At 60.8% G+C, this 15059-nt stretch overlaps 5 protein-coding genes across 5 annotated transcripts; all 5 read left to right on the forward strand.

The window, feature by feature from the left end:
- Nucleotides 1-2940: 2940 nt before the first annotated feature.
- On the forward strand, nt 2941-4998 carry LMJF_14_0170 (conserved hypothetical protein; the record flags this gene model as incomplete). Its single annotated transcript, XM_001687564.1, has 1 exon — nt 2941-4998. The coding sequence occupies one exon, from the start codon at nt 2941-2943 to the stop codon at nt 4996-4998; it is 2058 nt and encodes a 685-aa protein (XP_001687616.1).
- Nucleotides 4999-6091: 1093 nt separating this feature from the next.
- Nucleotides 6092-7606, forward strand: LMJF_14_0180 (putative carboxypeptidase; the record flags this gene model as incomplete). The annotated part of the gene is made up of 1 exon (XM_001687565.1): nt 6092-7606. The coding sequence occupies one exon, from the start codon at nt 6092-6094 to the stop codon at nt 7604-7606; it is 1515 nt and encodes a 504-aa protein (XP_001687617.1).
- Nucleotides 7607-8841: 1235 nt separating this feature from the next.
- On the forward strand, nt 8842-9441 carry LMJF_14_0190 (conserved hypothetical protein; the record flags this gene model as incomplete). The annotated part of the gene is made up of 1 exon (XM_001687566.1): nt 8842-9441. The coding sequence occupies one exon, from the start codon at nt 8842-8844 to the stop codon at nt 9439-9441; it is 600 nt and encodes a 199-aa protein (XP_001687618.1).
- A 1611-nt stretch (nt 9442-11052) lies between these two features.
- LMJF_14_0200 (hypothetical protein) lies at nt 11053-11625 on the forward strand (the record flags this gene model as incomplete). The annotated part of the gene is made up of 1 exon (XM_001687567.1): nt 11053-11625. The coding sequence occupies one exon, from the start codon at nt 11053-11055 to the stop codon at nt 11623-11625; it is 573 nt and encodes a 190-aa protein (XP_001687619.1).
- A 403-nt stretch (nt 11626-12028) lies between these two features.
- LMJF_14_0210 (conserved hypothetical protein) lies at nt 12029-13363 on the forward strand (the record flags this gene model as incomplete). The annotated part of the gene is made up of 1 exon (XM_001687568.1): nt 12029-13363. One exon carries the CDS (start codon nt 12029-12031, stop codon nt 13361-13363), a length of 1335 nt encoding a protein of 444 aa, XP_001687620.1.
- Between the last annotated feature and the right edge of the window lie 1696 nt (nt 13364-15059).

Below are 15059 nucleotides of genomic sequence, written 5' to 3' on the forward strand. Positions count from 1 at the left end.
AGGACCAATGTACACGGGAGCCACTCTCCGCCCCGCTCTTCTTCTCACAGGTGGGCATCGCGCACTGCTCCTCCACCGACCCCTCCCCCTCTCCCTGTGAAGATCTTCGACACGAGTGCTTCTTTTTCTTCGGCTTCAGAATGCCCGCAGACGGTGAGCAGCTGCAGCAGGCTCAGGCGCCAGCCTGAAGCCACGCAGCACCATCGACTAGTACGAGTGCCACTCGAGAGACATTCAGCGTCTTATCGACGACGCGGCGATGTCCCGGTCGAATGGGAAAGAGCGTCGACTCGAAGCAGCGCTGATTACGTCTTCATTCACCCCTTCTTGGACGACAGAGGCGTCGGCCTACCTCACTGGTCAGGTAGAGCTGACGCTGAGTCCATAGGTGAAGAGTTCAACGGAACCCGCGACCTCTCTGGGGAAGCTCCACGCTTGAGTGCAGCGAAGGAGAAGTGTTGTGAACGTCTCGATACCGCTTAGCGCGCACACGGCAGCACGCCACCGCTTCCAACTCGATTCGACCTCTTCCTCTTTCACCACATCTCTGTTTAGCCCTGCAGCGGTCGTTCACAGAATGAAAGAGCGTGTGTGTGTGTTGGGGGGGGGGGCATCAGACTCGGGAAGCCTGTCTTCCTCTGCACATTGAAAGGGATTCGCCCGCGACGGATGAAGGTGCGGCGGACTGAAGCGAAAATGCACACAACCACCATACTAGAGGAGACGGAAAAGAAACGCGAGAGGAAGCACGACTTGCCAGCCAACGTTTGAGAGGGATGCTGTGGCCGCCCTCTATACAAGATAAGTTCGAAGGCTTCGAAACTGCATTGTCCAAAGTGCAGGGGCTCTTGCCACACCAGCTCCTCGGCACGCGCATCGCTGGATGTTCACGCGTCTCGGTGCCTGTCCACACCTACATACTTGGGTGACAGGCGGAAACTCCCATGCGTGACATCTCGCGATCCAGCACCCCACCCTCTAGCCCTGCCCAATGCCGAGCCGCTTCTGGTCGTGACAGGCTCAGGCGCCCACGACGTAGGATGGTGAGGGGGTCAGAACGCGCTTGCGCCATCCATATGGTAGGTGGAGCGTCAGTGTGACTTGAACACACCCCACCTGGACCTCAATGCCTACTGGTGGTGGAGAGCCTGAGCCACCCCGAGGGGGGATGCACGAGGTGGCGACCGGCAGAATGGGGGAGCGCCTGTGCGGCGACCTGCGAGGCTGGGGATAGATGGAGTTTAGTGCAGAGCCCCCGCTGGGATGTCTGGACCGGTGCACAGCTGTAACGCGTGTGCCCACGGCATGCGTTGCGCCACGCGATGGGGGCCTGTGGCAGGCCCGGTAGAGTGGATTTGAATTCGTGTTGCGTGGCAGAGAATGCGACGGCGGAGCAGCAGAGTTCTCAACGTTTTTTTCAGGAGGATACAAACTGTGTCGGGAAGGGCGACGGGGCTTTACCATATCACCAACGAAGCCGTGTATGGCGAGAAACATGCAAGGGAAGGAAGGTGTCGGGGAACGAACTGTGGTCGTGCGCGTGTGCGTCATACGTAAGGCCGTGCACGCTCACATCTCACTTTGAGTCGGACGCCGTTATCGTCCTCGGCGTCAACAGAGCCGCCCTCCGCTCGTTTCGTCTGATGCTCGATTGTGGTCCATTTCACGAGGCTCTCGACACCCATCAACCACACGCGCTTGTGCCTCCCAGAGTGGGTCGCGGCCTCTTTCGACCCCTTTTTTGTCCTTCCTCGTCTGAATCGTATCTCCTTTGGAACGGTGCGTTGTCCCTCTGCCCACCCCAACCCCCATCTTCTCTCCGTGGTTCGCTTCACGGCCTCGATGCAACACCGCCACACACGCATACAATGTGTGTCGCTCTTCTCCGCCGAGCACGCCGCACACACACGCGTAAAACAACAGACATGTGTATGTATGTGTACAACACACCGACACATCGTGCATGTGGCCCACACCCACCACGACTACGCGCTTCGCCGTCTTGCACGCCTCCGCTACCGCTTCGTCACATCCTCGTGTTGTTCGTCTTCTCTGCTATATCTCGCTTCACTTTCACAGCTAGGACATCCATACAATTGAACGCACAACCGCCGCCGCTCTCCCCCCCCCTCCACCCCACTACGCTCCATTCGTACGGCCCTCTTCCCCTCCGTCCCCTGCGTGTGTGTGTGGTGTAGAACCTTTTCGAAACGCAGTTTTCAGGGGTGCGTCCACCCTCAAACGACAGAAAAACAAAGAAAGACGTATACCTATATACGCAAGCCCCTCCCGCACAGACGAAGAGAGACAGACACGCACACGCACGCACACACATTCACCAGGACCATTCGCAGACGCGTTTGCAGATCTCTTGCTGTGTCTTTCCCTCTCCCTTTCGGCCCCGTCCACTTGAAGAGTTAAACGCGTTGGTGGTAGCCGCTCACGCATTGCGGCACCACTCGCGTTCACACAAAGCGCAGACAACCAGACAAGGTGCCCCGTGTGCGCGTATCGATCCTCCCCCCTCCCCCTAAGCTGGCAAGGTGCCTTTGCGGTGTACTGTCGCTGCTGGAGCACGCCGGGTACACGTGCTCCACAAACACGCGCGCGCGACAGCGGCGCGCAAGCACGCATACAGAGACATATATGCACATAGAAGAACAGATCTTGTGACGGTCGAAGCTGCTGCTGCTGCTGCTGCTGCTGCGGTGGACAACGACACATCGTGCAGATACGAAAAGACGCGCTTGACGAGTCGCGAATAGAAGTAGCGTGTGGAAGGCACTGACCACCAGCGCAGTGCTATTCTCATCCCACCCACCCACCCACCCACCCACTCACTCACCCCCCTGATCCTGCCCGAAGCGGCACAATTCCATCAGAAAGCGTACCGTGTACGTTGGTCATTCACACGCAGAGAAATCTCTGCGGCAGCTCCTCATGCCGCAGCTCCAGCAGCTTTCCTCACATCATGCAGCAGGGTCTGCGCAGCCGTCCGTAAAGCACCCAGATGCACCGCAGCCATCGACGGCATCTTTCCATGCGCCGGCCACACCGGTTCCCAGAGCAGTCTTGTTCAATACAGCAGGCGGGTTTGCGTATCAAGTGATGACCTCAGCTATCGAAAAAGCAACGACACCGACAGTGAGTATCTTCACAGTGCGCCGGATTCCAGTCGCCAACTCCCGCGCTCTATCTCTGCACCTCGCTGCCGCCACGAGCTGCAGATTGCCGTTCTGCGTCGTGGAGGGTGGAGTGACGTGGAGCGATGTGGTGACGACGTTGATGCTGCCTCAGCCGGAGCGACCCCCTTCCCATATGGGTTGGAATGTGCAGGTGCTTGGCCAGGACGTCGACAGCGGCGCCTGGGTCCCCATCACGCCCTCTCTGTCCTCGCGGCTGGAGACGCGCTACTTCCTGTGCACCGACGTCGAGGTGCTGTTTGGGCACTACCAGACCTCTGTTCTCTACATGCAGGCAGTTCCGCTGACGCCTGAGACGGCTGGTCCTGACTGGCGCACCCCGCTGCAGCAGAGTTCCGCCACCGGGGCTGCACCGCCCCCTGCCCCCATCAAGGCCCCACGCCAAGGGAGTGCGTCCGCACCGAGCAGCAGCGCCTCACAGCCGCGCGCCACCACCGACGCGCATACCGCATCTGCACGACTGGCAGGCAAGGCGAGGCCCTGCAGCCTGAGTGCCGACTTAGGTCTTGCCGCGCAAGCGCCATCGACGCCACTCCTCAGCCCTCCATCGGCGCATGCGATGTGGTCGCTCGCCGCCTTCGTGAAACAGCAGGAGCGCTGGGGTCGTCGTTGTCAAGAGTTGCGGCAGCGCGCGGCGGGTGTGACGCCTCAGGAAGCGCTGCAACAGGTGCGTGAAGAGCTGCGATTTTGCCGTGCTGCTTTTGGCGTTGACGGAGTTGTCACACCCACCTGTGCCGACAAGGGTGTCGCCACGTGGGCACTTAGCCTTCTGGAGCACCAGTGCACAACGCTGGCCGACAACGTACATGCGGCGTGCACAGAAGGGCGCAACGATCACCAGTTTCTTCTCCGGCTGGCTCGCAGTCGTCTTGGTCGCGCCTTTCAGCTGGCTTGCAAGGTCATCCATGTCGCAGACTCGGTGCTCAGCGCTGCCGGGGCAGCAGATGACGCCGGCGTCGTGTTGTCTGACTTTCCTCGCGACTGGCTGGCGCTTCTGCTAGCCTCGCTGCGCCTGCGCAGTCTTCGACACCTGGCTCTGGCGCGCGCCTGCGGAGCTGTGCCGAACGGGCAGCCGCAGTCATCGTGGACGATGGAGGCCCTCGTTGATGAGGCGGTCCAGACGGCCGGTTGGATCCTCGAGGCGCTCTTCAGCATCTGCGAGCGCGGCGAAATACCTGGACTGGCGCAAGCCGCGCTGGCGGAGACGCTACTGACATGCGCCCTCTCCCTCGCTGAACTAGCGGCGTATCTTTCCACCAACACGTCGCATCGCTGCGAACTGATGGCAGCGGCAGTGCACGTCTGCCGCGTACGCTTCCAGCTCACACGTGGCGACGGCGATGCTCACTGGCTGCCGCAGTGTGTGAGCGACGTGGTGGCTCGCATGCAGACCAAGTTTGGCAGGATACCGCTGACGTCATCGGCCTTTACCGAGTACGCCGCCCTCATTCGGCAGCTGCGAGACTCTGCCGAGTGCGCGGAGATGTGCAACAGGGAAGCTGCTGCGCACGCTGGCGCCCCACCAGCGGACGTCAAGCCAGAACCGCTGCCGTTGGGATATACTGTTACGCGCCTCCCGGTCACGGCAGCGGTGGATGCGGCTTTTGTGCGCGGCAACACACTGGTGCGTGAACTCCGCCGCACCGCCGCGGCGGTGCAGAGGGCAGTTCAGCGGAGCTCGACTGCACCTTCCTCGTGGAAAGACCCGCCACAGTCTCAGCATCGCCGCGCCGGCCCCGAGAGTACTGAGCACGGCCAGACCCGCTCATCGCCACAAGCGTCAGAGGCGGCGTAGCCCCTACGCGCAGGGGAAGCGTTGCGCACAGGGGTGCCCCTGTTCTCGGCGAAAGGCGTACTTCATCCCGACACCTGAGGAGGAGCACCCCCTGCGGTGTGATTGGAGTCTGCGCTCGCCTTTAGCGAGTTTCTCTACTCCCTCCCGCCCACCTACTCAGGTGGGCGTGCTGCGCAACCAGTGCCGCTGCTTCTCTCGCGATGGTGCCATGGCACTCATGTCACCGCAATCCTCTTTCAGACAAGCACAAGCGCTGTATCTGTGGGTGCGTCTGTGTGCCGCCGACTCGGCCTCCCTTGCCTTCCTCGTCTCTCCTCGCCGTCTCTCGGCTTCACACCTCTACCCGTGCCACAGTTATGGTGCGCCCCCGCCCCTCTCTCTCCTCTCTCTCGATCCCATCCGCGATACCGCACGGACAGCGACGCAGCGTCTGTGCACGTCTGTGTGCATCTGCTCAGAACAACGCTCTGCTTTCCTAACTCGTATGGGTCTTCCCGCCCCTCCGAATTCCTTCTGCGTCGTCTTCGCCGTTCGTGGTTGTTGTCGCAGGGCCGCAACCCTCGTCTGCTGTGGCTTCCCGACGCGCGTGCAGGGCTCCGGGCGTCTCGTGCAGCTATGTGCCTGCCGCCGTACCGTGTCACAGAACTCGTATTGTGCGCACGGATGTATATGCATGAAGGCAGCTCTGCACGCCGCACCGCATCCTTCTCAGTTGCCAGGCTGTGGGTGAGGGGTCGCATGCGCTTGGAAGGGTGAAGAGTGGGTGGGCGCACCTTGTCCACCGTGAGCGCCTACATGCGCGAAGCCCCGCCGCCATCGCGTCGTTGGTCGACGGCCGATCCTCCACGCGCACCCTTTCCTCGCGACACCGTGCCATACTTCTCCGTTTCTCCTTTTCTACCCCTCTCCCGTGTCGGCCTCTCCTTATAATCCCGCTGGTGTGTGGTGATGCACAACGAGGTGTGCACGCATCTCGCTCTCACTACCACGCAGCAAGTCCGCCCACTGTGCGCACACGACACCTCTATCGCTCTTTTCCACTGACCACCCGCCCACCCACCCACCCCTACCCCTCCCACATCTCAGCGACACCATGCAGGCGTACGAGGAGCTGAAGCAGCTGCATCTACAGCTGCACAACCTGCGGCACTTTCTTGCCCTAGGTGGGTGGGACATGCAGACCATGATGCCGCCGAAGGGCGCGACGGCCCGCGCGAACGCGCTTGCGGAGCTGGAGGCGCACGTGCGCCAGCTTCACACAGCGCCACGCGTTGCGCTCCTGTTGAAGGAGGCGCTGCTGGTTAAGGACGAACTCGCCGAGGTGGACCGCGCGAACCTCCGCGAAATGGTGCGTCTGCACGAACTTGCGTCGCAGCTGCCGGAGGAGCTGCTGCGGCGCAAGGCGCGGCTGACAACGCTGGCACAGCAGCTGTGGGTGAAATGCCGCGCGGAAAACGACGTTGCTGCGTGGCTGCCGACGCTGCAGGAGCTGGTGGACCTCGAGCGCGAGGAGGGCCGCCTTCGAGCCGGCACGAGCGGGAAGTCCCCGTACGACGCGCTGCTCGGTGCCAACGAGCCCGGGATGACAGTTGCGAAGCTGGACGCAATCTACGCGGACATCAAGTCGTGGCTGCCGGCGCTGTACAAGGAGGTGCTGGAGAACCAAAAGGACGTGGACGCGAGCCTCACTGAGCTGCAGACGCCGATCTCGAAGGAGAAGCAGATTGCGCTTGGCCGGCAGCTGATGACGGACGTGTGGAGGTACGACTGGGGCGCCGGCCGCTACGACGAGGCACCGCACCCGTTTGGTGGGATGGTGAAGGAGGACGTGCGGATGACGTACTACTGGTCGCCGGACAACTACACCAAGTGCCTCCTGGCGACGATCCACGAGACAGGACACGCCAAGTACGAGCAGAACTGCGGGCCGCGCGAGCTGCTTGGGCAGCCGGTGTGCGAGGCGCGATCCGGCGGCATCCACGAGACGCAGTCGCTGCTGGCGGAGAGGATGATAGCCAAGTCCGCTGCGTTCGCCGAGTACCTGACGCCGCTGCTGAAGCTGCACCTTGGCGCGCAGCCAGGGCTCACGGTGGAGAACGTGCGCAAGATCAACCAGCTGGTGAAGCCAAGCTACATCCGGACGCTCGCGGACGAGGTGGGTTACTCTCTCCACGTGATCCTGCGCTACGAGATCGAGCGCGACCTGATCGAGGGGAGCCTGGAGGCGGTGGATGTGCCGCGGGTGTGGAACGAAAAGATGAAGGAGTACATGGGCCTGGAGACGCTTGGGCGTGACGACCTCGGTTGCCTACAGGACATCCACTGGGCTGCCGGCTACTGGGCAGGCTTTCCCGCCTACACGATCGGCGCCATCGGCGCTGCGCAACTCATGGCGGCCATCCGCCAGCAGCTGGGTGACGACGTCGTGACGCAGTGCATCCGCACGGGCCACATCGATCCCATCTTGGCCAAGCAAAAGGAGATGATCTGGGACCTGGGCTGCCTGCTCGAGACGGACGAGCTGCTTATCAAGGCAACCGGCGAGCCGCTGAACCCGCGCCACCTGCGCGAGCACCTGGAGCGCCGCTACTTGCGCAAAGAGGACTGAGGAGTGGAAGCAGTGCTTGTTGCCGTCCTTTGAGCGTGTGTTCTGCGGACTGGCCCCCCCCCCTTTCCCTGCCAGCGTCAACAAGCCCCTGCCACACCGTACGTATGGCACTTCTCCTCCACTCGCACGCACACGCCCACGCAGGTTCTTTATACGTTCCCCTATCCACCCTGCTCCGACACAGGTGTGAGAACACGCGCGGCATCGGCTCCTCGATGGAGGCGCCTGGTGCTCTGTGCAACCTCGTGTGTGTTCTTTCATGCTCCCTCTCTCCTCGAGATGACATCAGCAAACTCCGTGGGCGCACGATCGCATGCGAAGGTAATTTTCATACATGTTTTGATTTCGTTTTTTCATTTGTTTGGTCTGATTTGTCAGTGCACGAACGACGCAGTGCGCGGTCCGTGAGTGGGCCGGTGTGGTAGACCACACGCACACACACGCGTACGCGGATGTCAGCACGTGTTTTACTTTCCCTTTTTATCGCTCTGATCATTCTGGTTGTTGGCATGATGCACAGCCGCCTCACCACTGGCTAGCTGCTGCGCTGGGTCACTCAAACATCCTCCATCCACTCTGCTTCTATATATACTATTTCCGCCCACGCCCACCGGTGGGCGTGGGCCCCCCCCCACACACACACACACAAAAAAACGACAAAAACCCAGCTGCGGTCCCTCACACCGTTCATGTGCCGCTTTGCTTTCACGCGCCTCACGGACGGAACCGCCCTCCTCCTTCCCCTCCCCGTCCACCACGGCTGCTGTTGTGCAGCACGGTGGCAGCCAGCGGGGCTGCCCTGAGTCAGGAAATCCGCCAAGTGGTGGTGCTGGATGGTGTTTTGACGCCCTACGCAGCCCCCCCCCCCAAGGTCGCCTGCTGTAGCCGTTTCACCTTCCGTCTGCCACCTCGACTAAGCTTTTGGAGAAGTCTTTGCGCACTCTACGACGCATGCAAGCTTGAACATCGAGTCGCGCCTGCCAACTGTACGGTTGTGCGCATCGCATGGCACCGTCCGTCCCTCCCTCCCTCTTAGAGAGCTGCCAGCTCCGTTGAAGTATTCGCCCCTCCTCCGCTCCCTCTTCCCTCTTCTCATCACCCTCGCGCACGTGCGCGCACACGGACCACGACTTCCGAAGTTGCTCTCTCGCCCGCATCTACGCTCACACCCATCTGCCTTAACGTTTTGCGCCCACCTCTTCGACAGCCTTCATTGTATCCGAAACGCAGCGAAGATGACAGACATCGACATCAAGACGTACAGCGATGACGCCTCGCTCGGGAAGGAGGCGCCGACGGTCGAGTCGGCACACCCCATCAAGGGCGAAAAAATCGCAATCACGGAGGACAAGGTCTACGTGCTGTACTTCTTCAATACCTTCTACCGCGGCGCTGATATTTGCAACGACGAGTTCACGGCGCTGTCGGAGGAGATGGCGGACAAGGCCGTTTTTGTCGCTATCAGCACGGACGCCGACATCGCCAAGACCGAGAAGTACCTGGGGAAGGAGATCATTGATGAAAACACGAAGAAGCGCCTGCGCCTGGATCCGTCCCACATCTGTTACGACGAGGGCAAGGCGATCAGCAAGAGCTACGCGGAGGTGTCGAATCTGTCCGTGATGTCGTGCCCGATGGCCTTCGTTGTCAAGGATGGCAAGGTCGCGTGGCGCCAGCAGTTCCTTCAGACCCACACCGTCAACCAGTCCAACTTCCGCGAGCAGCTGTCCCGCGTGCTGGCTGGTGAGGAGCTCGAGTCTAACGGTCCTCGCCCGAAGGTGGAGGTCGAAGAAGAGGAGGCAGAAGGCATGGATGGCGATATGTCGCTGTTCTAAGAAGGAAAAGTCGCACATGTCCACCAGCGCTCCCTTCACCGCACCATAGGATGGGTTAGAGGTCGTGTATGTGTGTGTGTGTGTGTGAGGGGAGGGAGGAGGAGCAGGAGAAGTGGCAGACGTGTGTCGATGCTGAGCACGTAGAAGTGAGGTCGAAGATGCTCATTCTGCCATGACATCAAACGCCTCCCCCACCCCCGAGAGCTCGACATGTCTCGTGTTACACGCACGCGCGCACACACACACACACACACACTACCCTCCCCTCCGTCTGGGCATGTGTGTGCGCGCCTTTCTGTGCCAAAGCAATTATGTTTGTTTAAGACGTGAAAAAGGGGGGGTAAGCAGCGAACCCGCAACGGACCCCCGAAAGCCAGGTGAAGAGGATCTAACAAGAGGTGTGCTCAGCGGGAGGAGGAGGAGGGGGGGGGCACAAAGTGGTACAGCGTGGGCGTGCGTGTCTGTGGGATGGTGAAGACTATGCACGCGACTCTCCCAGCGGCGAAGCAAGCGCTCGCTCCCTCCTTCCCTCCCTCGTTTTCCCCAGCAAAAACATGTGCTGACACCAAGGGAGCCCAGGTGTTTGGTGGGGGGAGTTCCTCAACCGCACTGCATGCTCACGCGCACGTGCTGTGCCCCCCTCTCTCGAGCGCCGTCATCCCACGATGGGATCGCTGGTCCTCTCCATCCTTGTTCGCTTGTTTAACGCTGTCTTCGGCTGTTTAGCTTTTGTGTTTGTATTTGTTTTCCGCGTGTACCTGTGTCTGTGCGTGCGTTCTCACGGTTATATGACGGGATGGACGCCCCTCCTTGCACGCGCCACACTTTTGAAGACGAAGGCCGACATGAGACGCTGACAGCTCTGGAAGACGCCAAGGGCTCACCGAACACATCTTCGAAAGCGAATGTAAAGTGCATCGGGCCCCGATGCAGCGGAAAGAGCGAGTGAGCGCGAGAGCGAGGGAGACGAGCGCGTAAAGATGCGCACACGGAAACGGGAGAAGGATGGCATTCCCGAGAGCACACGTGTATGCGCACACGTGTGTCGGTGTGCGTCTGTCAGCGGGTTTGTATGTCTGCGTCCCGGCACTTGTTCGCCTCCGTCTCCCCGTCTCCCTTTCCTTTAGCAGGACCTAAGCAGATCAGCGCAGCCAGGGGGTGTGCAAGGGATGCGTCTGCAAAGTAGGTGCGGAATATGTATCGCCGTGCCGTCGGTGACGCTGATTATGTAAGCGTCACGGTGCCACCTTCTCTACCTCACCTATCCCCTGCTTTTTTGGCGCTCATATTCGTCCACTCTCCGCCTCCCCCCCCCCCCGCCACACACTCATCGCTCTTTCTCCGATGCCAGGCTTCAGGCAACGGCCCGATCATTCGAAAAGTGCCTCTGCGTTGATTGTCACCATCAAGTCTGAACCCCGTCAGGACAGCACCACTGTCGAAGGCACAGACACACACAATCACGCCGTGAACCGCCCTACTCCCACCTTAGGCGAAGCAGCAGGAGAGTGTCTGCTAGCGCATCCATACCTACAGTCACGCATACCCTGCTTGACCAAGTGCAGCGAGTGCACCCCGCCCCCCACCCTCCCCGCACCTTCCCCGGTGGAGATGGACTCGCAGACGCCTCATGGAGATGTCGTTGACGAGGCGACAATGGCCGTCCTCCCTGAGCACGGTCTCATATTTTCCGAAATCAAGCAGATGCAACTGCTGCTGTGCAAACCAAAGCTGCTGCCCGTCAAGTCCTACTCGCTGGAGAAGCTCGAGAAGATGGAGAAAAAGTTAGCACGCGAGGCCAAGGAGAAGCGCGACGCAAACCGTGCTCAAAGACAGGCACCACTAGTGTGGACATCGCCAGACCTCACGGCCGGTGAAGGCGTCAAAACCATCCCTGCACCGTCACCGCTAGTTACGGTGGCGCCAGCACCTCCCCAGAACGTGGCGTCGACACCACTGCGAGACGGTGGTGCCACGCCTCCCTCTGCGGCCCCTGCTGTAGCCTCGTCAGCCTCGTCGAGGGGGGCGGCGTCACAGGAGACGTTGAGCTTCACACCGGTGCACACGGAAGGGGAAACCTGTGCGGACGCCTCTATGAGTGCACCAGAGCGCAGCCCGCGAATCTCGCCATCGACGGACGTCTCTTCTTCCTCTCCTTCTCCCTCGGCGTCTACGACAGACTAAACGCAGAGCTATATGCGTGTGCTCTCAACGGGAGAGCACGTTATCGATGGATGTGATCACGCCTGCGGCCACACCCGAGTGATGGAGGAGAGGGCGGCTGTCTGTTTCAACAACAACACACGAAAAGAAAACAAGCTCTACCCTCGCTCCCTATCGCATGTGACTTGCCTTGCGGCACGGCAGCGTGTTCAACTACCTCAGCCCCTTGGTGTACGCCTATCCGCCCCGCCCTCCACCTTCACATCTCGCCCCACCCTCTCCTCCTCGCCCCGTTCGCTATTCCTTCTTGGGCACCACCTTCGCCTCTCTCCCTCGCTCCTGTCTTCACAACACCGCTGTCCATTCATCAACGTGCGTGCACGTGTACGCGCCAAGGCACACTCACATACGCGCGCACTCGACCATGTACGACGATGTAGAGGTGCGTCGGCGCGAGGAGGCCCGCCAGCATACTGCCGCATCTCTGATTCAGCGGCGATGGCGCGAGCACGCGGAGCGGCGCAGCTTGGAGCAGGATGCCGCGCCGCTCCGTGGCACGGGCGGCAACGGTGTGCTGCTCGTCGCCTCTGATGCGTTCGGCGACGTGGTAGGGCGCAGAGGAGGCGAGACTGATGAAGCCCTCCGGCCGCTGAAGAGCGACGGCTTTGATGAGCTTGCGCAAACAGTGCAGACGCCAGAAGAGAAGCGCCGCGCGTGTGTGGAGGAGTACCGCGCTCTCCTGGCGAAGCGCAAGGCGTTGCTCGAGAACAACCTGGTCTACCAACAACTGCTGTCCCGTCACTACGCAGAGCAGCGGCGCCGCAACGGCGAGGACGAAGTGGCACAGCTCACAACACCAGATGCGGAGGCAGCGTACTGGGCCCTCGTGCGCCAGGTAGCAGAGGAGCGGCAGCGTGTGGCGGCACGGAGCACCGCTCTGAAGAAGGACCTCGAGCTGCAGCGGCAGCGCTACGAGCCTATCATGGAGGAGGCCGCCACACAGGAACGGAACTTCCAGCAGTACATTCAAGAGCTAGCGGCGAGCGTGCGCTTCATGCGGTCCAATCGACCAATCCCGACCGAGGCGATAGAAAAGTACATTGAGCTGGAGGCGGTGCAGCGCAGCGCCATCCATGCCTCTCGCGTGCGCTACCTCCAACTCAAAAATCGCTTACTGCGGCTGCGGCGGGTGGCCAAAGGAGGCGCGGCACTGTCCTCGTCCGCGCCCACCGCAACGGCAGCCGCCACCGGACAGGATGGTGAGGAGTCCAACGCCGCCAACCACCACATGTTCCTAATCGACTTTGAGCAGCTCAAGGTTGAGAACACGAGCCTCAACGAGAAGATTGAGGAGCGATCCGAGGAGGTGCTGAAGCTGCGCAATAAGGTCACGAATACCATTCACATTGCCACGCATGTGCGCGAGAAGCTGGACTGCGTGCGGGCAGAGAACGCCGAGCTGCGTCAGCATGTCGCGAGCACGGACGAGGAGCTCGGTGGTGCGCGCGATCAGCTGGCGAAGTCAAAGCGACGCCGCGATGCGCACCTGCGCGCCAACACACGGATGAAGGAGCGCATGCCCCTGGTCGGATCGCGCGATCTACTGATGGACTACGAGAAGCGCAAGGCTGTCATCTACAACTACCGCACCCGCTTGGTGCAGCTGACGGACCGCCATAAGGAGTTGACGGACAGCATCAAGAAGGAGGAGTCCACCATCGTCTCTCTCCAGCATGAGCTCAGTCACTACCCAAAGTGAGGCAGTGCGCACATGTGTGTGTGTGTGGGGGGGGGGGCACACGCAGCCCTTCCACTAGCGTCCGCAGCGGACCCCTGACAGGTGGCAAGAGAGACCGTGTAGACTACCCGATGTGCATCAACGCACTTCTTTGAGAGGGCTCCTTTATCGTCACTATCGCTTGCCGCCCTCTCGTTCGGTCCTCCGCCCGACGACCTTCCCGGATGTGTCAGTGGGGCCCGTCTTGCGCAGCGGCGTGGTGCGCGGTTTGCGTGTGGGTGTGAAGGGCAGCGGCGGAAGGGGCAAAGGCAGTGGCCAACTCCGCTTTAGCGGGTTCCTTTTCTATGTACTACCCTTGTATGGTTTCCCTGTGCTTGACGATGTATCAGCCCAGCTCGATGCGGCAAAAAAAAGGGGGCGCGTGGGAGCGTGCCGGGCGCGACGCTGCGCCGCGCAGACAGACGGACAAGAGGTATGAAAGGCGACGTAGAGGTGTGGTGTGCTTCTCTTCCGTCCCACTCACGCCTGGACAGGCAGATGAGCGACGGTACACCAATGCACAACTGCCGATGGCAACAATGAAGTTCAAGCACACACACACACACACCTATGGTGCCCTTATTATGTGCGCAGCTAAAGGTGGCGTGTCCTCGTACGTAGCTGGAGAGTTTCTTTGCTTCTGTTCGGGCGCGTGTGCGAGTGACCGTGCCGTGAGTGTTTCGACCCCCTCCCTGTTATATCCCTTCCATCTCTCCATCTTGACTGCCCCTCCACATGGCTGCAGATCTACCTTTCTCCCACGCATCCCTACGCCCTCTCTACCGCCCTCGTCATCATCACTGACACCCGCTCCGCTGTTATTCCTTTCGTTTATTTGTATTTGCTTCCAGCCGCCCCACAGCTCACACAGCGCACTCTCTGTTTCGCCCCTGCTCCCCCCTCCCTCCCTCCTCCCTTATCTCTCTCTCTCTCTCTCTCTGCACCCGTCACATCATCCACAGTGTGTCAGAGGTCAGAAGAGGGCACAGTCACGCGCGCGCGCACACACAGAGCATGGTGTGAAACTCGCGAAGTACATTGTGTATCTCGCAGCCCCGTGTGTGTGTGCTGTGGTTGGGTTGGTGCTCACCACACGCTCGCATCGTCGCCCACAGCGTCTCCCTTCTTTTTCGTTTTTATTGTTTGGGCGTGTGTGTGTGTGTGTCCGTGTGTCGCTTCGCTGCTTTCCTTTTCCCGGACCTCCGCCCTTTTATACACTTCCGCACACGCAGCCACACACACACGCACGTGTGCATCTGCTGTGTGCTGCTCAAACTATCTCTCTCCGTCTCTGTCTCTGTGTGTCTCGTGGTCTTTTCGCTTGCCCTTGCTGCTTCTTGTTTCCCTTCCCCTATCGCTGCGCTTCGCATCGCCATCCCCCCAACCAGCAGTGTCGCGATCGTATTCTGGGGAGAGGGGCGGACATCGCTTCGAGCACTGTTCGCGTTCATCAGCGCACGCCCAAGAGACTCCCTTGATTCCTCCCAGACCGTCGCTCGTGCAATCATGCTGTCCAGCAACGCTAGCCCTTTCGAGGAGGAGTACCAGCGAACCGCTGCGCCTGTGCCGCGGCCGCCTGCCACCGGGTCTTCAAGCGCATCTGTCGGCGACGTAAATGTGCCGCTCCCCCAAGCACAGAGCCCCCCGCCGCCACCACAGCCGCCCCAGCCAACAGCTG

The sequence above is a fragment of the Leishmania major genome, chromosome 14 (genome assembly GCF_000002725.2).
Source record: "Leishmania major strain Friedlin complete genome, chromosome 14".
Classification (NCBI taxonomy): Eukaryota; Euglenozoa; class Kinetoplastea; order Trypanosomatida; family Trypanosomatidae; genus Leishmania; species Leishmania major.